The following is a 22,671-nucleotide window of genomic DNA, read 5'->3' as shown; positions in this document are numbered from 1 at the left end:
GTCATATGTTAAAGACAGGGACTGCAAACCAGTTTTCCTAGACGTCAGGTCTCTGCTGAGCATCATTGGAGATCTCATCGTAGAGAGCCATCCTAGTAATCCGATCACTTTTGGCGACCCCAACCAGAAGACACAGAACAGTTGTGGTGCCTGGTCCCGGTTTTCTCCATTCTTAGCGGTTCTTGTGTCTGAGAGTTGATACATGGCCCAAAAGTTGAGGCAGAAAAGGAAACCCCGCTCCAGTATTGTCTGTCAGCACAGAGGTAAGGATGAGCTTGGCTTAGCAATAACAACAGCTTATCGGAGAGGTCTTGACAAAACTCTTTGTCCTCGTTTGCCACCGCCCCAGGTTTAAAGGCACTTGCGGCCGAGTCAGCGCTGCTGCCAGGGCTCCCGCGCACAACCTGACCCCGACGTGGATCTCATGAATGAGCTAAATGGGTTGTAATTGATGGCTTAATCTTCACTTGAAAGTACAATTGAAAAACATGGAAATGAGCACAGTGAGCATTAAATTAAATCGCTCTGAGCTGGTCAGTGAGAAAAGTCTGTCTCTCTTTAATTTTGGATTCTGTATTCAGTGGGTTTCTCCAAACAGCGGCTGGTCTGTATTTCTGATGGTGGTCACAGGAGTGAACTGGGGGAAAGAACATGAGCCCGGTCTGTCTGACGCTGTGTACCTGAGGGAACAGGTGCCTGCTGCCTCTGAGGACTGAAATCATAGATCTAGGAGGTGGACCTCATGCCCCTCATCCCACCAGCAAGGCTCTTCCACCAGCCACATCTCCACGAGTAGCTGAGTCTTGAAGTTTGTGCTGCGTGGGGATTGCCCTCCCTGCTAACAGGAGTAAAACGTGAGCAAGGGAAAACATCTTCATGTAGAGACGAGAAAAGAAAGGACTTTTCTTTTTTCCTTCTTATGAAGGTTGATGCTGTTCCCCAGCTCTGGCTGGATGTTCAGGGTGCCCGGGGCAGGTCCGCATGTGCCGTGGGCTCTGCTCCAAATGCCGCCCGCGTCCTTAGGTTTAGATAGAGAATGAAGCGGGCAAAGCTCCTAACCACTGTGTGCCGTCTCTTTGTTTCGTATAATCAAGTGTTGAAATTGTGATAAATGCTGACAACAAGTAGCAAGAAGTGCAGAATATAATTGTGCGAGTGTAAGGCCAGTCAGGTCAGATGAAGTTTATGCTCTGGCTAACGTAGTATGAGGGAATATTAGTAACAATTAGCATAATTATTACCATTTATTATAACTAATTTTATAACTAATTATTCTAAGTAATAATTATCCTACTAGGATTATTTTCCTAAGGGCTTTGTCGTTCCTTATGTTTGAAAGTTGTGCGTGTCGTAGCTGAAACTCTAATTTTACCGTATTCTCTCGGTGTGACTGTGTGTGTGGCCCCATATCCCATTTTGTTCTTTGACACCTTTCTTACTCCTGCTAAATGCTCCGTGGGTATCAAAGCAGGCGAGGATGGCACGGGACCCTCTGGGCAGCAGGGTCAGCACGGGCAGCGAGATATTAACGTCTCTCTGTTAATTCATTGATGATTTTGCCGGTATCATCTTCTAATCTCGCTTGAAAAAGCTTGAACATGCATTTGAACGTTTCTGAAGAGCAGATTGCTAAGCAAAATATATGTCTAATCCTAACATTTTGGGAGAAATAGGGTGAGTTATTATTGATTCACAGAGCACGACAAAACATCACTGCATGAATTAGCAAACAGCTGTTTCTAATTTGAGTTTAGAACTGTACACAGAGGAACTTGTTTTAGTGCTCACTCCTTTCATTTATAATGAATTTTAATCACCGCTACAGGTGAGAAAAATGTAGAAACAAGCTTGTATCTTGTGGAAGAAACAAAGGAGAGACAGATGCTAACAGATTTACAGTCTGTGATAAAAGGAATGTTTTGGTACACTTTACATGTAATTAGAGTGCAGCTGTTTCCAGTCCCAAGTCCATGATGCACAGCAGAATATCGTATCTGCTGCTTTTCCAAAGGGACCAAAGAAAAACAGTGATTCAACTCCAAAAGCATTTCGTTTATTCCTACATCTAACATAAAACTTTCTCCTCCACCCTTTATTATTTAAGTGTGAAATAGCTTATTTAATGATATGTTAATTTTTTTGTTACTAGCAAAATTTGACTTAAGAAAAAACAGTGTTAAAAAGAGCTTTCTGATTTTATCCTCTGCGTAGAATTATGTGTCATCCTATGGATGGTTGTTATTGAGTCTCGATACCTCTGCTAATGGGAGATGAGGGCTCAGACATGCATTACTCTGGCTTAACAAGTTTCTGTGTATCAATAGACATCTTTGTGTGTACTTTTAACTTGTAGCATAAAAAAAAGAGACTAATTAGATGTACCTTTGATCATTACAGAAAGGTTTACGCGACGACAGCAAGGTTTAAACCCTCTATGTGTAACAGTTTATCTGCGGCAGACATCCCAGCAAGTTTAATGCTTGAAATTCTGTGCTACATCTTGTGCTGATTTTGTATTCTAAATACCAAGTTACTCTCTGCATGAGAAGAAAAATCAGATTATACTTACTATCCATTGAGCCAGACGTCTTTCCATCTTTTTTAAAAGCTTCACTTGAAAATGAATTGCAGTGCAAAGCTGTGAAGTTGGAATAAGAGTCGCTAACTGTTGGTCATTTAGCCCAACAACAATGCTTACAACATAGGCACGGAATTAGCTATAGCTGCACTGCCTGTGGTCTCACTTACATTAGCACCCCTTAGTTTTTTACCCAATTTTAGGTTTGATTTGAACATTTTATATATATTCATATATATATATATATATATTTTAATAACGGCACAGTGCCTTAAAATACAAACCGATGAAGATGGCTTCGTGGGGAAGCAGCAGCTGCTGACACAGTGCACAGGGTGACCAGTTCTGGGGGACGCTCTCATGAGATTTTTGTAGGGATAATTATAAATGAGACGTAAAAATCTTGTTTCCATTGTTCAGTGTGCATTAGCACCGGGTTTCGTCGGCATAAAAAGCGTCTCATTGCCGCAAGAGCAGGGGCTTCGCATTCCGCTCTTGCAACACAACCAACAGCAGCGGTCCGTGAGGCCAGTATATGCATAGAAATGTGCAGGAAAATGGGGCTAAACACTCCAACAAAAAAATTAAGTAAAAAGCTGTCACAGTGCACTGAAAATATTGAAACTTAAAACATTTGCTCTGTAAACTTGATTAGCATTATTTCACACTGCAGAGTCAATGAGCAGCGTCTGCTCCGTGAGGTTCTCACTCTAATCCACGGTAATGATCCATCCTTGGCTTTAATACGTAGTGCAGCAATGCAAAATCTGCTGTAACCGCTACTGAAGGTTTCTCGGTCCTCAATCTGTGTTGTATTCTCATTGTTAAGCATCTGTGATAATAATAATTATTGAAATTGGTAGTGTTTTTATCAGGCCTTCCACCCGAGGATGTCTGGGGCTTTCACAGCGATGCAGAAGCAAGCCCTACAATTTGCCCTTGAGGAGCAGATGGTTTCTTCTGTGATGGAGATGAGGAACTGAAACACAGTTCAGAAGCACGTCTTATGGTGCTGAGCTTGGTTGCAAGAGTAACTTACTTTTTTGGGTTCTAGAATTCCTTCAGCTCTCAATGGTCTAAAGGGATTTGCGTGCTTTGACCGTTTTTAAGTTGTATGCCAGGGAGAGGCTCAGGGAGAACCAGGAGTCTGAACTGATATCCAAGAGCAATCCTTCCCTCAACCTTTGGGGTTTGTTTGTGTTAATTTAACTATTTCTCTTATGTACTAGCTCTGTGCTAGAGGAATAAACCCAATAGAGTAAGAGCATCTAACCCCTGGTTCATTGTCCTGCATGGAGGTACCTTCTGTGCTCAGGAGGAGTCTCAGAGTTGCCTCTTTGGCCAAATCCTGGGTAATGTGCTGATTCCCTGGGCAGGTTGTGCGGCCTCTTCGGAGCCCCGTGGTGCTCAGTCTGTGCTGCTGTTTGCACCCAAAGCAGGGGGAACAAACTGGTGTGGCGTGCCCACTGTGTGGGGGACGTTGGGCCACCGGGACCCCCGGCTAGGGCAGGTGGAGCAGGGGGTGTTTCGATGGGGAGATCCTCATGATACCCCACATCGCCCAGCAGATGTTTAGGTGAGGAGGAACCGCAGCTCTGTGCCAGCCCGTGGGGGCTCTGTCCACACCTTGTGTTCTGTAGCAAAATAATTGAGAACTAATAAACGTGTCCCCACCATTGGTGCTGCTCACTGCAATCGCCGATGGGCTGCTGGTCCCCTCGCTACGACACGTCGCGTTGCTGGGGCTTCGTTGTATTCTTTTAGCTTCGCTGTTATTTCTGAACTTGGCTCATGTTACCTGGAAGATAAACAGAGAGTGAAGTATGATTTATACCGCCGCTTGGCCAAATTGCTCTTAATAGAAGGAAAAATACATTTATTGGATGCATTGAGGCTGGAATGATCTCCTCAGTGATGATGATAAATGCTCGCAGTCCCGTAAACGTGCTGAACATTAAGTTGCTAAATTACTGTACTGCTTTGAGATTGATTATTAAGTTTGGCCCTTTAAGCTTCATGACCCGAACATATATCCTGAGGACTACTGACATCCTGAAGCTGCCTTAATGCTCTTTTTTTTCCTAATTAAACTTTTTATTGAATTTTCTTACCCTTTTAATACTTGTTTGGATTCTCTTATGTGCAAATGACAAAAGCCTTGCACCAGCCATGTGATTCTCTATTTTAGAACAGTCCCACTTTACAGGATTAGCCATTTTTAATGACTTTAATCTCCTTTTTGAAAGTGATTTTTCTCATTCTGCTACATTCCTTTGATTGCATTAATGTAGAATTATTATTCTCACCATCATTGCCAGACATGTCACACCACATCTAAAATATATCTGTCTTCCCACTAAAATATTACTCTGCTAAAATACCTTAGAATTTCCTTCTCAGTTCATTATAGGTGTTTTCTTCAATTTAATATGGCAATTTAAAATTAACGGGGCTATTTTTCATTTCATAAAGAGATTAATGATAATGAGTTTTCCCTAATTTCTCCAGTTTAGGCCTTCAGTAATTTAGTATCTTGTTTGTGAGGAAGTCAAGATAGGTTGTTTCTGGGTCTTAAAGTTTCCTGATTCCTTTTAAATTGTAAAAGTAGGAGAAAACGGTGCAGCAAAAAGAATCCAGAAGTTAAACATGAAATTCAGTGAAAGGTCTAAACAAAGTAACAAAAGGACACAACCGTTCAACTGTGTAAATGCTTCGGATTTTATTACAAACCCAGCTTTTCAACCTGAGAAACCTGAACTTTTTTGTATCCGGATCACATTAGCGCAGCAACGTCTTTGTGTGTCCCTCACCCAGTAACACCAGCTTGCTTTGATTTTGCCTTTCCAAATAGCCCAACCCGTTTGAAGAGCAGCGGCTGGAGGGGAACTGGCCCCATGTAAGCGTTGAGTGCGTGTTTGGGTAGATCAGTTGGTGTCAGAGGAGAACGAGACCTTCTGAGAGCTCTGCTGGGGTTGCACGGTGGGCCAGCGCCGTGGTTGGCACCAGCGCCTGCGGATGGAACAACGTTAAAGCAGCGGCCCAGCCGGCATTACCGCTGGATTTGGCCCATCGCATCTCCTGTTCCAAAGCAGAACAATGGAGCTTTGTTCGCTGCTCGGTTTAAGGGCTCGAGGCTCCCCCGGTGCAGCCTGTGTGCTGGGCAGGGAAGAGATTAAAAATATATAGATTTTTATAGTAATTCCTGCAAAGTGGACATTCTAAATTATTTTAATTACAGCCAATAAGCCGAGCAGTAAATAACACAATGCTGGTGTGCTTTTTTCCCCCTGTTGTTGTTGTTTTTCTTCTTCCCCCCCTCCTCGCTCCAGACAGCAGCGGCGGTAGCAAACACACCATGTGCTGCCCTACTTGGGGCCCAGCACCCGCCTCTTGCTCCCCTTTGTCTCATCTCCCGGAGGAGCCCAGCTGGCGAGAGGAGGGAATTAGCCAGCCCAGAGCCACCCGCACCTCCCCGGGGCCCCTAATCCGGGCGCTGCAGCCGGCTGCTCCTGCCCGCCGTGGGGCTGCGGGGCCGTGGGTCAGTGGGGCCGTGGGGCTGCAGCCCCGGCCTGTTGGACAGGGGGTCCCCGGGCAGCAGAGGATGAAGCTGAGGTTGGCAACGTGACGCTTTGTTGCAGCTGCAGAGAGACACCGGCTCGTGGTTGGGGGATGAAGAAGAGAAGAGTTCATGTAAAACTGGGGGGCTCGTCGCATGGGTTTTGGGCTTAGGCTGGGCCAGGCACGGAGGAGTGAGTTGAGCACAAAGAGCTGGAGCATCCCAGGAGCGCGGTGCTGGAGCCGGGTGCATTTTAGAGCAGGGGGAGGCGCGTTCTCGGTGTCTGGCATCACTCCAGACCAGGCGGTTTATTAAACCGAGGAGCGAGGGGTGCGGGTGCCCGACCCACACAGCCCAAAACCAGCAGCCCCTTGTGCCAGAGGAGCTGTTTGGTGTGTGACTTTGGCGTGGTTTGCGCAGGCAGCTCCGTTCGCCCTTTCCTGGGTGACAGGAGGGTTTTACCACGGGAGCTGCCCGTGCGGGGTGACGTCCCGGCCCCGCTCGCGATCGTCCCCAACACGTGCTCCTCTGCACCAGTGGCCGCGGAGCTGGCGGCCCCGACACGCACAGCCGAGATTGCTTTATTGGTTCGCTTTAGTAAGAGCTGAAGTAGGAACATTAAATGTTTTATAAGGACAACGCATCTGGAGAACCAGATCCTTTTTTTGAATCTCCAAATGTATATGTGGTCAGTGCCTTCCCTTGTTTACATTAACTTTCTTTTTTGCTTCATTCTGTGGTTCGGTTTAATATCGGACTGGTGGCATTTTTGCTTCACTCAACATCTCCGTGTTTATTGGGATTAGGATATTTGAACTTGCTCTCTTCTGTTTCTTGTTAACAGTTCTGTTTATGAAAGCTGCCAACATTTTATGTATTCTTCCTAAAACGACTTTTTTGCTGCTGGAGTCGGTGCTGTGTTTCTTTATGGTAATATCAAATTATAAAATATTTTCCAAAACATCATATTGAGCGAAGGAAATAGTTATTAAAACAGAGGCTGGGCTCTTGTTCTGTCCTGAAGTTGATTCTTTTGTGATGTCTTGAGACCTCCAATGGTGATTTTCTGAGCTTTTAAAATTGGTTTTATTTTGCACCAAGTAGGCAACGTTACCTGTCATACGAATGAAGGTGGGAACGATGCAGATCTCTGGTTTCATTGAGGTGCCTCAAATGTGATGCTTGTATTTCAGCTCTGCTTTGAGCAGCCTTTCGTTCTGTTACAGTTGTGAGACAGAGCCAAAGGATTTTGTTAAATGCAGACATTACTTAAAATCACCTCGATGTAGCGTTTAAAAAGACCCACAAAATCACAGGTGAACACTTAACACTGTAGCTTTTCAAAATGTTTGCATTGCTTCACTGCACATTGTGTTTTGCTTTCTTTATTCATTGTTTATTGCTTCACAGTACAGTGAGCAGGTGTTTAACCTGCTAAAGAGAAACGCTTTTTATTAACACTATATACTAGCATATTTGTGAAGGATGCGGACCGAGATATTTTATCGCTCTTTCTCAAACCTCCTTTGAAATTCGAGAGAGATTTTTCGTATTTATTTATTTATAAATGCTGTAGTGGCAGAAGCCCATCGTGTTGTTGAGAGCTTTGTCCTTATTTCACAGATGCACTGGGAATTGTTTTTAATCTCCTTTCTGCTTTCCCATTACAGATGGTGATGACGACCCACAACTCTCCTGGGTGGCTTCATCTCCCTCCAGCAAAGATGTTGCATCACCCACTCAGATGATAGGAGATGGGTGTGATCTCGGCATCGGGGAGGAGGAAGGGGGGACCGGCCTGCCGTATCCCTGTCAGTTTTGCGATAAGTCCTTCATCCGCCTGAGCTACCTTAAGAGGCACGAGCAGATCCACAGTGACAAACTACCTTTCAAATGCACCTACTGTAGCCGGCTTTTTAAGCACAAGAGAAGTAGGGACCGCCACATAAAGCTTCACACGGGGGATAAAAAGTACCATTGCCACGAATGCGAGGCCGCGTTCTCTCGCAGCGACCACCTCAAAATTCACCTGAAAACCCACAGCTCCAGCAAACCGTTCAAGTGCACCGTGTGTAAACGTGGGTTTTCCTCCACCAGCTCGTTGCAGAGTCACATGCAGGCTCATAAAAAGAACAAGGAACATATGGCAAAGACTGAGAAAGAGGTGAAGAAGGATGATTTTATGTGTGATTACTGTGAAGAGACATTCAGTCAGACTGAAGATTTGGAGAAGCACGTAATGACACGCCACCCACAGCTTTCCGAGAAGGCAGATTTGCAGTGTATTCATTGCCCTGAAGTATTTGCAGACGAAAACTCGCTGCTCTCACACATTCATCAAGCCCATGCCAACAAAAAACACAAGTGCCCTATGTGCCCGGAGCAGTTCTCTTCCGTGGAGGAAGTTTATTGCCACTTGGACAGCCACAGACAACCTGACTCCAGCAATCACAGCATCAGCCCGGACCCCGTCCTGGGCAGCGTGGCGTCCATGAGCAGCGCGACGCCCGACTCCAGCGCCTCGGTGGAGAGAGGATCCACCCCGGATTCGACCTTAAAGCCTTTGAGAGGACAGAAGAAAATGAGGTCTGTGGACAGAGAGGAAGGGCAGAGCTGGTCGAAAGTTACGTACAGCTGCCCGTACTGCTCGAAGCGTGACTTCAACAGCCTTGCTGTTCTGGAGATCCACCTGAAGACCATTCATGCAGATAAACCTCAGCAAAGCCACACGTGCCAGATCTGCCTTGATTCCATGCCTACGCTCTACAACTTGAACGAACACGTGCGAAAGGTGCACAAAAACCACGCCTATCCCATGGTGCAGTTCAGCAACATTTCCGCCTTTCACTGTAACTACTGCCCAGAGATGTTTGCGGACATCAACAGCTTACAAGAACACATCCGTATTACTCACTGTGGCCCAAACGCTACCCCTCAAGATGGCAACAACGCTTTCTTCTGTAACCAGTGCTCCATGGGCTTCCTGACCGAAGCAACCTTGACTGAGCACATTCAGCAGACTCACTGCAACGTAGGAAATTCAAAATTGGATTCCCCTGTCATTCAGCCAACCCAGTCTTTTATGGAAGTTTATTCATGCCCTTATTGCACAAACTCCCCCATTTTTGGCTCCATCCTGAAGCTTACAAAGCATATTAAAGAAAACCACAAGAACATTCCTCTGGCACACAATAAGAAGTCAAAAGCAGAGCAGAGTCCAGTTTCTTCTGATGTTGAAGTCTCTTCCCCTAAAAGGCAACGGCTTTCTGCTAGCGTGAACTCAGTGTCGAATGGTGAATACCCGTGTAATCAGTGTGATCTAAAGTTCTCCAATTTTGAAAGTTTTCAAACCCATTTAAAGTTGCATTTGGAGTTGCTGTTGAGGAAACAGTCTTGCCCTCAGTGTAAAGAAGACTTTGACTCCCAGGAGTCCCTTCTGCAGCATCTCACCGTACATTACATGACAACTTCAACGCATTATGTATGCGAGAGCTGCGACAAACAGTTTTCTTCGGTGGATGATTTGCAGAAGCATTTGTTGGACATGCATACTTTTGTGTTGTATCACTGCACCCTTTGCCAAGAAGTTTTTGATTCCAAGGTATCTATCCAAGTGCATCTGGCAGTCAAGCACAGCAATGAGAAGAAGATGTATCGCTGCACAGCCTGTAACTGGGATTTCAGGAAGGAGGTGGATCTCCAGATCCACGTGAAGCACAGTCACTTGGGGAACCCATCCAAGTCTCACAAGTGCATCTTCTGCGGTGAGACCTTTAGCACAGAGGTGGAACTGCAGTGCCACATCACAACCCACAGCAAAAAGTACAACTGCAAGTTTTGTAGCAAAGCTTTTCACGCCATCATATTGCTGGAAAAGCACTTGCGAGAGAAACATTGCGTGTTCGATGCCAGCGCTGAGAACGGGACGGCTAACGGCATGACCCCGACAAATAAGAAGACGGAAGGGGCGGATATCCAGAACATGTTAATGAAGAATCCGGATACTTCCAACAGCCACGAAGCCAGTGAGGACGACGTGGACGCTTCGGAGCCCATGTACGGCTGTGACATTTGTGGGGCCGCCTACACTATGGAGGTTCTCTTGCAGAACCATCGCTTGAGAGATCATAACATCAGGCCCGGGGAGGACGACTGTTCTAGGAAGAAAGCAGAGTTCATCAAAGGTAGCCACAAGTGTAACATCTGCTCGAGGACCTTTTTCTCCGAAAACGGCCTGAGAGAACACATGCAGACCCACCGGGGCCCCGCTAAGCACTACATGTGCCCCATCTGCGGGGAGCGCTTCCCGTCGCTCCTCACCCTGACGGAGCACAAAGTCACCCACAGCAAGAGTCTGGATACGGGCACGTGTCGGATCTGCAAAATGCCGCTGCAGAGCGAGGAGGAGTTTATCGAGCACTGCCAGATGCATCCGGACCTCAGAAACTCCCTCACCGGGTTTCGCTGCGTTGTCTGCATGCAGACGGTCACCTCCACCCTGGAGCTGAAAATCCATGGGACCTTCCACATGCAGAAACTGGCGGGAAACTCCGCAACCTCATCGCCCAACGGCCAGGCCTTGCAAAAACTCTACAAGTGTGCATTGTGCTTGAAGGAGTTTCGGAATAAGCAGGACTTGGTAAAGCTGGATGTGAACGGCCTTCCCTACGGGCTGTGCGCGGGATGCATGACCAGGGGCGCCAATGGACAGTCCTCGGGGCTGGCGCCGCAGGAGGTGAACGAGAGGCCCTGTGGCAGCCTGAGGTGTCCCGAGTGTAGCGTCAAATTTGAAAGTGCCGACGACCTCGAGAGCCACATTCAGTTGGACCACCGAGACCTGACGCCCGAGACCAGCGGCCAAAGGAAAGGTACCCAGACATCCCCCGTTCCCAGAGTAAGTACAGCTGAACTTTAAAATGTCTGAGGGATAACATGTACACCTCAATGTGACAGAGAACTGATCCGATGTTATATATATATATTTTTTTTAAACTGTCACTTTGTAAAATGACTTGTGCTACCAAAAAACCCAGCAGACCAGGAGGAAAGGGAGAGTACTGGGGAGTACAAGGGCTCAGCCTTGCAGGTTCCTTGATTCCTCGTGGCAGCGCATCAGATTTTTTTGTCATAAACCTGCCCTAGATTTACCGACAGAGACACTCGAACAGTGGGGATTGAGTTTGTCCATGAATTCTGATGCTACTGAACTGGCAGAGCTGAAAAACTGGGGCATTTACATGAATAAAAGGAGATGCTGAGTACCCAGAGCAACAACCAAAAAATCTCTCATACTTGAGGAATGAGATTATTCATTTCTTACCAGCGAACTGAACATGAGCAGGAGGATAAAGGAACTTCTGAGGAAAAACGCAGTGAATTCCAATTTACCCCCCAAATTCTCACCTAAAACAAACTTCTGTGCTAAAGAGCTTGTGGGTGTCTGTCAGCGTGAACCTTGTGAGGCTGCGTGGGTGTGCGTGCACATACGTGTGTGCCTGTGTGTTTCTATGGTTTTAAAAGTCATTTTAGAAGCATCTGCTTCATGGCCCTCCTGTAAGATAAGTATTTTTCTTAGCAAAGCTAATGCAGGTTACACGTAGTTGTGGTCCCTAACATTTGCACATAGCCTGCTTTCCCATTTCTTAGCTTACAAGCTACTTGGGAACAAGCAGATCCAAGGAAGGGTTCAGAGGCCTACTCAGGAGATTAATATCATTCGCAGTTTATAGTCTTTTAAAATTATTTGTTGACGTTTTGGTTCAAGAATGGGCCAAGTCAGTCCTCCCTCTGTCAGGAACAGATGGAATGAGAAGTAGATTTTGGAAAGCTTCTCAGGAGACCAAGAGCAGACACATCTGAGTATTGATATCATCTGACATTTTTAATTAAACATGATGGGGTGAGATTTTCAAAAGTATCTAAGGAAATTAGGCACCCAACTCCTAATGAATAATTCCAGCCCTAGATGCCTGTTTATGTCAATCTGCTAATTAAAGCACCCACAAACACATCCTACTGCGTGAAAAGAACCTGAGAATACCGTTTAGCTGTGATAGTGGGGGCTCAATAAGACCCAAAGTGTGTCCTGAGGATGCAGATGGAGACGTGAGCAGCAGCGCTGGTGCAGGCCGCGTCTCCCGTCCCCAGCTGGGCTGCTGAGCACTGGCTCTTTATTTCCTTCTAAATTCCTTAGAACACCGCTCTTCTCTTAGGTAGGACTAATCCTTATTTCATATGGCCGTGCCTATAGCCCAAAATTTTGTCTTTTCTTTCCTTTCCACTGTCAGAAGCAGAATACGTTGCGTTTTTCTCCTCTGCCTTCTTTAACTCTTTCTTTTCAGTGAGAACTTCCATACTTGTTCTCTCAGGGAAGAGTTTTAAGTTCTTCAGTGCGGTGACTGCTTTGAATTTAATCCCATGAGGGCAGGTCTTAGCTCCTTTGCTGAAGAGAATGAAAAATCAGCACTTGTGATGATGGCAAATGGTGCCTTCAACAGGTGTCTATGGCCCACACAGATGCAGGTTGGAGACGTTTATGGCACGCATCCTAGGAACAGGTGTATAGTTATTAAGAATAATTCATTCTATTACCCTTCGTTATATGGACAAGACCTGAATTAATTCTGATGTCAGTTCACATGAAAACTATTGGTGTTTCACTCTGGTTTCTCAAGGCAACGAGTGCCCTTCGCATCTGCCTAGCACAGGGCTTTTCAAAGACTTACCCTGTCTTTAAATGGCGATAGATCCATCTGTTTCAAGAACAGAGATTACTTAACTTCCTTGGCTTGGTGGCGAAGCTCAGCAAGTTGAACACAATCTCTCTCGTCATCTTAATAGCGTTCTGCGCGCACAGAAAAGAACATTTTGCTGGAGCGATGTGGAGTGCACGATGCTGTAGAGTCACCTGCACATGTCCAGACAAGAGCTGCTTCTCTCCAACTCTTAAGCACTTGTATGTCTCTTTTTTAAACACCTTATTGATTTTTCTTCCTTAAACAGAGAAGTTTTTGAAGGACTAGGAAGGACTAGGTACAGGCAGAAAGAAAATAAAGGGAGATTAGATCTTAACTAGTGGGCATATACTTCAGAGTAAATAAGAATAAGCAAAATGAAGTCCAAGCAAACGGAAAAGGGGACAGCGACATACAAAATACATGACTTCTTTGACTGTTGGCAATCACTCCATCAGCAGTAATGCTTCTTGAGATGAAGAAGAGGATGTGGGCACTGAGAGAAATTTCAGGCAAATATGAAGATTTAACCCCAAAGCGAAAGGAAGGAGGAAAATAGATGTTAGCTCTTGATTAATAAGAAGTGAAAATCTTTGGGAGGAAAAAAAGATACAGCAGGAGAAAAACAAAATTCATGTTTACTGTATGTATCTATGTTTGTGTATGTATGCACATGGATATCGCACCACAAGGGGAGTGTGAATATTTTGTTATATTTTGTTTGGGGTTTTTTTGCTATTGAATTTTTGGAGGTTTTGTTTGGAAAATCAGTTGGAGACAGGATGAGAAAGCACTCCAGTTTCTTTGGCAGTTTTGGTGTTGGTTGGTTGGTTGGTTTTTAAATATCCATAAGAATGAAAAAGAAAGCACATAACCCTTGAAAATGCTGCCATGTTCTGTCTTCATCACATACATGGCAAACCCCAGGAAGAAATATCTCTGAATTCATCACCTGTGTTCCTAGGACGTCTGAACAGGATCCAGTCATAATGGGCAGAAAAAGTGGATTTCCAGATGTACAAAGTTTTGCCTCCCGTGCACGGAAACATCTGCATCGAAGGATTTGTATCAGGAGATTTTAAGTGAAGTCAATGGTCTTGTGTATGGAACATCACTAAGAGGAATAGATAAAATATGCCTTTTTACTAGAAGGTTACTCTAACATCAATTTGTGTTGGTGGTTTCTTGTGATTAGTTCTACGTGAGCTATTCTATTTGGATAGGACTAAAAGGGTGGTTTTTAGATCAGCATCACAAGTGCAGGTACCATTCTGGGATCTGGCACACGTATAGCTCAAGAGCTTTTTTCATTCTATTATGATCACATCAGAGGTGATGCTTTCACTTTTCTGAACGTATTTCCACGTGTAGGAGCTTCGGTTTTGAATACACATTATTAGTTCCTTTTAGCGTGTCTTCCAGAGGAATGTGGATGTCTTGAGATGCACGACAAGTTGTTTGGTATTGCGATTTCTCATCACCTCTTGGAATACTGGAAACAGTCACATTCCAGGCTGCTCTTTCTCTTGCAACAAATTTATCCTCATTTTGTACTGTAGTTATCGTGAAAAATGCTTGTTTAACATTGACAGTGGCAAACACTTAGACTTCAGTTGAATTTCCATCTTGAATGGTGTTGCTGTATTTCGCCCACCCGGGTTATTTGGGCTGAGGCAGCGAAGGAGGTGGCACAGAAAGGGCGAAGAACGAGCCCTGTTGTGCTCCTTTCCTCAGTTCCTTTTCTCCTGCACACTCTCTTGGCCTCAATTCCTTCTCTTTGTTCTCCCCCGCGCCCCTTCTCTTCCCTTGTAAATCCACTTGAATGGAGGAATATTTTCTTTGTAGAACAGGAAACTATTTCCACATTTAAAGGAGGACAGTCTGGAAAACCCCTGGGAACAATAGTCACTTCAGAAACGAAACCAGAACCCCCTGTTGTTAATACTACTACTTTGTGCCCAGATTAGAATGAAATATCTTGACTGAACGGGACTGAGCTCTCAGCTGAAGGCCTGGACATCCGCTCTCCAATGTCACCTCGACGCCGTCACCTACACCCTCCTCATTCCCTGGAGTCTGGACACCTTTGTTGGCACCACACATCAAGATGAGACTTTAAAAAGAGAGAACTGACCAAGTAATAATGTTTGTGAGGCCACAATACTCACAAAAACAGTAGCAGAAGATGGTATTTGATATCGCAAATAACACAACCTTGCGTTCAAACTAGTGCTCTCATTCACTGCGAAGGCAAGTCTGGTTTTGTGATCTTCTTTTAAAGACGATTATTAATGAGCCAGAAATGAACTCTTCGGTCTCTTGCATATACATTTGAGTGCTCATCTAGCTACAGCTATTTGGAGGCAGTTTATTAACCTCCATATCAAGCAGGGTACCCATCACAAGAGCCATCGCCTCAGTTAAGCTGCTCTTTTGCACGGACGTGTCTCAGCTGAGGCTGAAGATACTACGGGGAGTAGTGCCACAACCTGCCGGCTCCTCCGACGAGGGGTGGTTGTGCCAAACAGAGTGTTGTGGAAGCTTGCGAAATGGTGATGAGGAGTTTGCAGTGGGTCTGTAGGTGAACGAAGGCATCCTGTCTCCAGATCTTGTCCTTCTTAGCTAGTTATTGAGGGAACCCTGTAACAGAGATAAGTGTTGAGCAAGGAACAGAACGTAGCTTTGAGATTTTAAAGCAGAGGAAGATTTCGAGTTTTGAATGTGACCACATGAATCCTTCACCGCCTAACGCTGTTTTCAGAGTGTGGCTTGTTTTGTTTTTAACATTCGGAGCCCTCGGCATGTGCATGCCCGTGTGTTTGAGAGATCGCATGTATGTGTGTGTGTGCCGGAATCGATCCCAGGAAAGAGCGCGGCAGAGATCCAGCTGCTTTTCCAGAACAGCCCCCATTCCCCAATGGACTCTAGGACACAACTTGCCCGAGCTGCTCAGGGATAACTGAACAACCCAAATATTTCCTTTCCTATGGCTGCCCATGTCCACTTTCCCCCAATGGAGTGTAGTAATCTCCCTATTTCTTTAATCACTCACTGCTATTTTAGCCTGGCAAGCCCTGCCTCTGTGCAAACACAAACTGCGTGCAGAACTCATGGCATACACAGCACCGGTGCATTCGTTAGATGACATTACAGCACGTTCATTAACCTCCAGCAGGCTAACTTGTTGCTGTTGATGACATGGGAAGTAGTTAAGAAGCTCCCGGCACCACCTAATTTGTTCTTCCCTCAGCAGGTGCGCGGGGAAATGGAATCCCGTGCGCAGAGGGGCTGACAGCTGCTCCTCTGTTAAACTCCTAACTTCTGACTTATTACTGCTGTCCTAAAACTGGGATTCCGCACCCAGGCCTGGGGGAGAGGCTGTGAGAAAAAAAATAAGGCACATCTAAATCTTTTTAGTGCTAATGGCTCAAGATTCTCATCCTTTCCTTGGCTACCTGAGCCGTGACCAGGCATGGAGATTCCCCTGTGTCCTGCTGCCATCGTAAGGATTCAGTCCACACGCTCGTGCTCGGTGGCACGCGTTGCAGGAGGAGTTCTTCTCTAGGAAAAAGTAAGCACAGAAGGCCCAGTTTTTCGAAACGGCACGTCAAAAGATGTCTATTTAGACAGCGTATTCCCAAGCAGTAAATGAACGTGCACGCTAGACAAAAGCACTCTAGTCCGGCTTTGGGAAATAAGAGTTTTTGCAAGTGTACAAAAGCTTAGTGCTTAATGTTTTTCCTAGGTTGGATGTCTAACTTGTCAACATGCATTTTAATTTCTACAAATGATTTCTTGGATTTTTTTCTTGTACACGCACCACCGTCAACCTGAGTGCAAACCCCATTTTCCCTCTTTGACTAAATGGTTCGTGTAATTGCCTCTTCACACTTGTGCAGCTAAACCTCCCCGGTACGACTTTGAGATGGAGAAAATACACAGCAGATTGTGCTGGGAAACTTTTCTTTGTGCTAATGCAGTTTTTCCAGGATTTCTGATGGGACACCATTACAAAATATCTTTTTTCCTTTTGTCCTTCCCTTCCCCAAGTAAACAATAGGTGTTTTGCCTGCTGTATTCTTTACTGCAATGGGTTAAGTAACACAAGGGATCTGCTAATGGCTCCAGTACTTAGTCAGATTTTCAAGTAGCATCATTTGAACTTTATAAAGTTGAAATGAATAGTTCTCCTAAAGCAGGCTGTTCATTAGAGGTTGTATTGCTGGTCCCAGCAAAGTCTGGCCCAACGCGGGGTCTTGTCGGGGATGTGTGAGCAGAAAAGGCCTCGGAGGAGGAAGGTTGAAACACGTAACATGCTGTATTCATGATCACACTTGCCTTATGCTACAGTGCAGTTTTCTCTAATCTCTTTTTGGTTATTAAACAGAAAAAGACCTATCAATGCATCAAGTGCCAGATGACCTTTGAGAATGAGAGAGAGATACAAATCCATGTCGCTAACCATATGATTGGTAAGACATTCTTTAAACTAGGCCACTCATCGGCTGCTTGTTTTTTGCTGCTCTTTGAAATTCACTATTCTAATAACTTGTTAATATTCATGCTGCAATTTATTTTTTTTTATCTTTCAAGGAAAATGATTTTGATGTAATGATTCTTCACTTCAAAGCTTTTTAAATATGTGGTTATAAAAGTGTTACTGCTGAGCTTTTTTCCTTATCCTTTTGAGTCCTCATGTAGCATTTTCATTTATATTAAAATCAAACTTTTGACAGTATCTTCCATTTGATAGCATAAATTTCTCTCTATCCATGTAAAAAGTACTTGCCAGTTGTCAACCACTTAGGAGCAATTATGTTTCAATTTTGTATGTCATGACATTGAATAGATTTAACTGCTAGCATTTTCCCAGCTAAGCGTGGTGAATTCCTGAGCAACATTGTCAAAACAAAACACTTACAGAGTTATTTCAGTGGGCTTTTTTTCTTCTTTTTCCAACAATTCTGGACTTGAGAAAGTTCAACTTTTCAGACGTACAGGTGTTTTAATAATCAGTGTTTGCTGCCTTTTACTACAGTCCTGTTGCAAGAGCCTGTAGTGAAGTGTTGTTGGAACCTGATGGGTTGTGTTTCTGCTGCAGCTCTGCAATTGCTGTTCTGATGAACGCGAGGAAGTGTTTTTCCTGTCTGTACAGATGCTATAAATATACGTGTTGGCTCAAGAGGTCACTTTGTTTCCATGCACAGACCACAAAGGAGTGACTTACACATACCCCTGTAGGCGTATGTTGGGTGAGATCCTTCAGATCCTACACCATGCTCTGTGTATCTTAGATGTTCACATGCAGCATTTATCTCCCGTAAGCGTAATGGTTTCCCTTCAACAATTTTACATTTAGGAGCCTGTTCTCCTCTCAAAGGATGTATGCAACTCCTATTTTCTTGGAAGTGCATTATGCATAAATACTAGAGAGGGAGAAATACGGACTGACAGGGTCTTCACACCCCCACCCTCAAATGAAAAATACACAGATCAGCCATGATAATTTTCATCCTGGAGCCAGGCAGGAGTTTGAAGTCAATGTCAAGCAGGTTAAGATGAAGATATCTAAAAATGTTTGCTTTTGTAGCAGGTGTTAATGTAATCTCTTGTTTGCAAGCTTGAAGAGTGAGATCCTTGTTAATTGGACCATAGTGATTTCATGCAGCTCCCCCCTAATTTGTTATTATTTTTTTAAGAAGCCTGAAAGAAAGAAGTCCTTAGGCAAGCTTTGCATTTGTTTCCATTTAATTTGTGATCTGGTACCTAATAAATGATTTTTAAATACAAAGGTCACAAAGTGCTGAGTTAAAGTTCTGCTTGGTTCAAGATGGGAATTCTTTTTCCTTTTAGAAAGATATAATGTCTTCATTTTCCAGTAACTTATGTGTGTTTATTTATGTCTATCTGCAAAGTACTGCTGTCTGGGAAAATACACGATGAGATATGTAACATTACAAGGCTCACTATTAAGTGTTATTGGAAAAAAAACAGTGGTATTACAGAAGATATAGGAGGCTGAGAAAAGTGTGATGCTGCCGTTTGTGAAAACTGTACCTGTTGTTTCCTTGAAGCAGCACATAAGTTACACCTGTTTGGAAGGAACCTATATAGATACAAAGGTGTGTATGGACTCAGTTCTGTACACCTAGGACATTGTAAATGCCAGGACAAGGTAAGAAAATATGTGATTGTTCCATGGTGGGGTCATGTCTTTGTGTCTCTTTCCTGACATATGGACTGACAACATTGGTTGTGCTCAAGTTGTCACTTGTTTATGATGCAGTTTAGGAAAGAGCAAAGTATGGAAACGTTTAATAGGAGTGAAGCTTCCTCCTACTCCAGGCATCTCAGACACTTCACAAGGTGCTGGGGCCACCTCTTCTCCAGGACACTCGAGTGTGTTGTCAGCGAGTCTGCTGGTGGTGGTTGCTCTTAACTGGGAAATGCTGAAGGGGGACAGAGAGACTAAATGTCACAATTTCTCCAGAAATAAATGCTCTGCAGATTTTTGGTGTTAATTTGCGTAGTGAGTACTAGCAAGGAGAGCGGTGGGTTTTCTCTCGGGCTTGCTCCCGTGCCCTTTGTTCGGAGCCTGAGAGCCTTGAGCCTTTGCTCAGGCCAAAGGAGAGAGGGACACGTGTCTCCTTTGTGTCTCCTTTCCGCTCAGGTTTATCCCTTCTCTGTTAGACCAAGCCTAGCCAGATGGGCAGTGAGAGAAAGAAGTTAATGTAGCTGTTTCTGCAGCCCAGCTGTGTGTCACAGGGGTTATTGATGTCGTCGCTGTCAATTTAAGATCCAGAGATGAGGATTTGTTTGCACTGGGGTGTGCTGGGATCCCGGGGTGAACCCACGGGTGTTTGGGGGTGTGGAGAGCTTGTCCTCAGACTGTGCGTTCTTAGGGTTGGACTCATCTCGACGAACTTGTATCTGTCTAAAATTAAGGTGTCTGGTTTAATATAGTCATTGAGGTGCTGTCTGGGGAAAACGAGTGATTGATACCAATCTAAGATAAGAGTTTGAGTAGGATAAGCATTTCCAGGGAGAGATTTTTATCTCTCTTTTGAATTTGAAGTGAGCCAAGACAATGAAATTAGCCTTGACATGTAATTTTTAGGTAAAAAACCCCTTGACTTTGATAATCCAAGACCTCTCCACAGCACTTTCTTCTCACGCTTTGAGAAACACAAAATCAATAGTTGAGATATCCTAAGCACTTGCTTAGTTTTATTCTGCTCAAGTGACTGTCAACAAAAGAGTCTCTGCTCTGTGGCAATGACATTAAGTATCAGTGTCTGTAATATCGTTAAAGAATTCAGTTATTTCTTACATCACAGTCTGAAAAAGCGCATCTACTGAAGCTGGCTGTGCCGCCCTCCTCAACCTCTGGGCTCTGGAGTCAGAGGCCCTGCTCATAATTCATGGAGGTAGGGGGTTTATATTTTTCAGCGCTGTGTGCAGGGAATTTCCAGTGCTGCTCCCACACACCGCTTTGAAAAATTACCATTCTGCACTCCAGCCCTTCACATCCTGCGCACAAACACGGAGACACACGGGTCCCGCCTGGGTCCCCAGGGCTGGCGCGGGCTGGATGTGTCCCCAGAGGAGCGGAATGGTGGATGTTTTGTTTCACTCTGCGCCGGGGCTGGGTGAAGGGCTGTAAGCACAGAACAGACATCCTGGGCTGTGATGAGCCAAGAAGGGATCTGTTTAGAAATGTTTCCAGCCTGGGGGGGGCCTCAAGGTGGAATTTTTAGAGAGCAGAGGTCTTTGAAACATTGCACTGATTGGGGCTCCTTTGAAACGTTTCCGTGCCCACGGAAAGGGGATCCCCCTTTGAAACATTTACAAGCACCGGGGAGTCCACCTGGGAGTAAATCAAAAACTTTCAGTAGTTCTTGCTGCCTCTGTACTTGCTCACCTCCTGTTGCGCTGACCTGGCAATGCTTAAAGCCTCTTCCCCCTTACCTCCCCCTTACCTCCCACCTCCCACAGCCTCTGATGTGCCCGTGTCTGTGTGAGAGGCCGGGGAAGATGGTCGTACACAGCCGGGGGCTCCACGGGGGCACGGAGCAGCAGCCAGACACACAGAAATCTGTCAGTGCAGCTTCTCCTTGCTGGCTGGGGGAGCTGTGGACCTTCAGTCCCCATCATGGGGCCACCACCAAGTCCGCATGGCCACCACCAAGTCCGCATGGCCACCGCCGAGTCCCCATGGCCACCACCGAGTCCCCGTGGCCACCGCTGAGTCCCCATGGCATGTGAGCGGTGGCTGCCCTGGGGACAGGCCCCGTCCCGCACTGCCAAGGGGGTCCCGCTCGGAGCCCTGTGCAGGGGACATCAGGATTTGGCCCAGAGTTTTCCTATTGGGTTTTCACAGACCCCTTGCTCCCACAGCCAGGTCGAGTGCCCTAATTACTGTTTTTGAGGATGGACAAAATTCCACAGGTTCGTTGCTCTCCAAGCAGGTCAGGTTGCCCAGTTCCAAGGAAAAGCAAGTTTGGAAAGGCTGAGGGAGCTGGGACTCTTGAGCTTGGAGGAGACTGAGGGGGGACTCATTCATGGGGATCAGTATGGAAAAGAGGGAGTGTCAGGAGGATGGAGCCAGGCTCTTCTGGTGACACCAGTGACAGGACAAGGGGCAATGGGTGCAAACTGGAACACAGGAGGTTCCACTGAAATCTGAGAAGCAACTTGTTGGGGGTGAGGGTGGCAGAGCCTGGCCCAGGCTGCCCAGGGGGGTTGTGGAGTCTCCTTCTGTGCAGACATTCCAACCCGCCTGGACACCTTCCTGTGTAACCTCATCTGGGTGTTCCTGCTCCATGGGGGGATTGCACTGGATGAGCTTTCCAGGGCCCTTCAACTCCTGACATCCTGGGATTCTGTGTGATTCTGTGGATCCGTGCTGTCTGGGTAAGAGAAGTGGACATGGCAGTACTGCTCTCTGTCACTGTCGAGTGGAGGATCTTTTCTATTTAATGTTCAAAGAAGATGAACAACTTCCCTCAGCCTTCCTTCTCTAAGAAAGTCTCCTGGCAGATGTGCACGGGAAGCTCAGCTGGGATGCAGTTAGTGCTGGAGGAGGGAAGACAGTGATTCCTGGTCGTGCTCTGGCACTGGGATGGCTGCAGGATGGCCCTGTCCCCGGCTCCCCTCAGTGTCTGTGGGCTGGTGAGCGGCCACCCGGCTCCTCGAGGCTCAGCACAGCCCTTCCCAGTGTCGCTCCCGTCCTTACACCAGCTCCTCACCAAAATTCGCGTACAGATGCGGCGAGGGCGGGAGGGGACGCGATGTGACACGTGAGGCCCTGGTGGTGCTTTGGGAGGGCTGGAGGGGACGTTGCCAGAGGTCACCCGGCAGCTGCTGGGCTGTTGTTGGGCTGCTGTCCGGACCAACGCTTCCCGTTCAACGCCGTGGTTGGAGGAGAGGGGAGTTTTCCTGGTGCTGCCCTGAGCCGCGGCGTATCGTACGGTGCGGTGTGAGACCCCATAGCTGAATTACCTTCCCTGCCCTTGGGGATCATGTTTCAGGTTCTGGAAGCACTCTAAGGAGTGAATCACAAACAGGAGGGATAACATCCATCCGCAGTTACATTTCTTTCAGATGCATACAAGTATTCCAAACAAAAAATGACCCCATAGAGGTTTATTATCTTGTTAACATTTAAAAATAATATAATATTTAAAAATAACAAAATAAGTTTGTTGCTCATAGGAAGTCAAACTGCAATAGTAACTACAGAAATAATTTTCTTAAAGGCCAGCAATTTAGAATGCTGATTTTATGTTTGGAAGAATTAGCAG

The 22,671-nt window shown here is 45.7% G+C and overlaps 1 protein-coding gene across 1 annotated transcript in view; it reads left to right on the top strand.

Annotated features, from left to right (window-relative positions):
- Window positions 1-22,671, top strand: part of ZNF423 (zinc finger protein 423) — a 143,698-nt gene that overhangs the window by 43,020 nt on the left and 78,007 nt on the right. Inside the window, exons 2-3 of the mRNA XM_080351755.1 lie at window positions 7,805-11,028; window positions 17,256-17,340. Of these exons, the coding sequence (XP_080207881.1) occupies window positions 7,879-11,028; window positions 17,256-17,340 (3,235 nt within the window). The 5' untranslated portion in view covers window positions 7,805-7,878. The remainder of the gene's footprint in view (window positions 1-7,804; window positions 11,029-17,255; window positions 17,341-22,671) is intronic.

The sequence above is a fragment of the Nesoenas mayeri genome, assembly GCF_963082525.1.
Source record: "Nesoenas mayeri genome assembly, chromosome: 12".
Classification (NCBI taxonomy): Eukaryota; Metazoa; Chordata; class Aves; order Columbiformes; family Columbidae; genus Nesoenas; species Nesoenas mayeri.
Note: the sequence above shows the minus strand (reverse complement) of the source record. Positions and strands in the feature narration are given on the sequence as shown.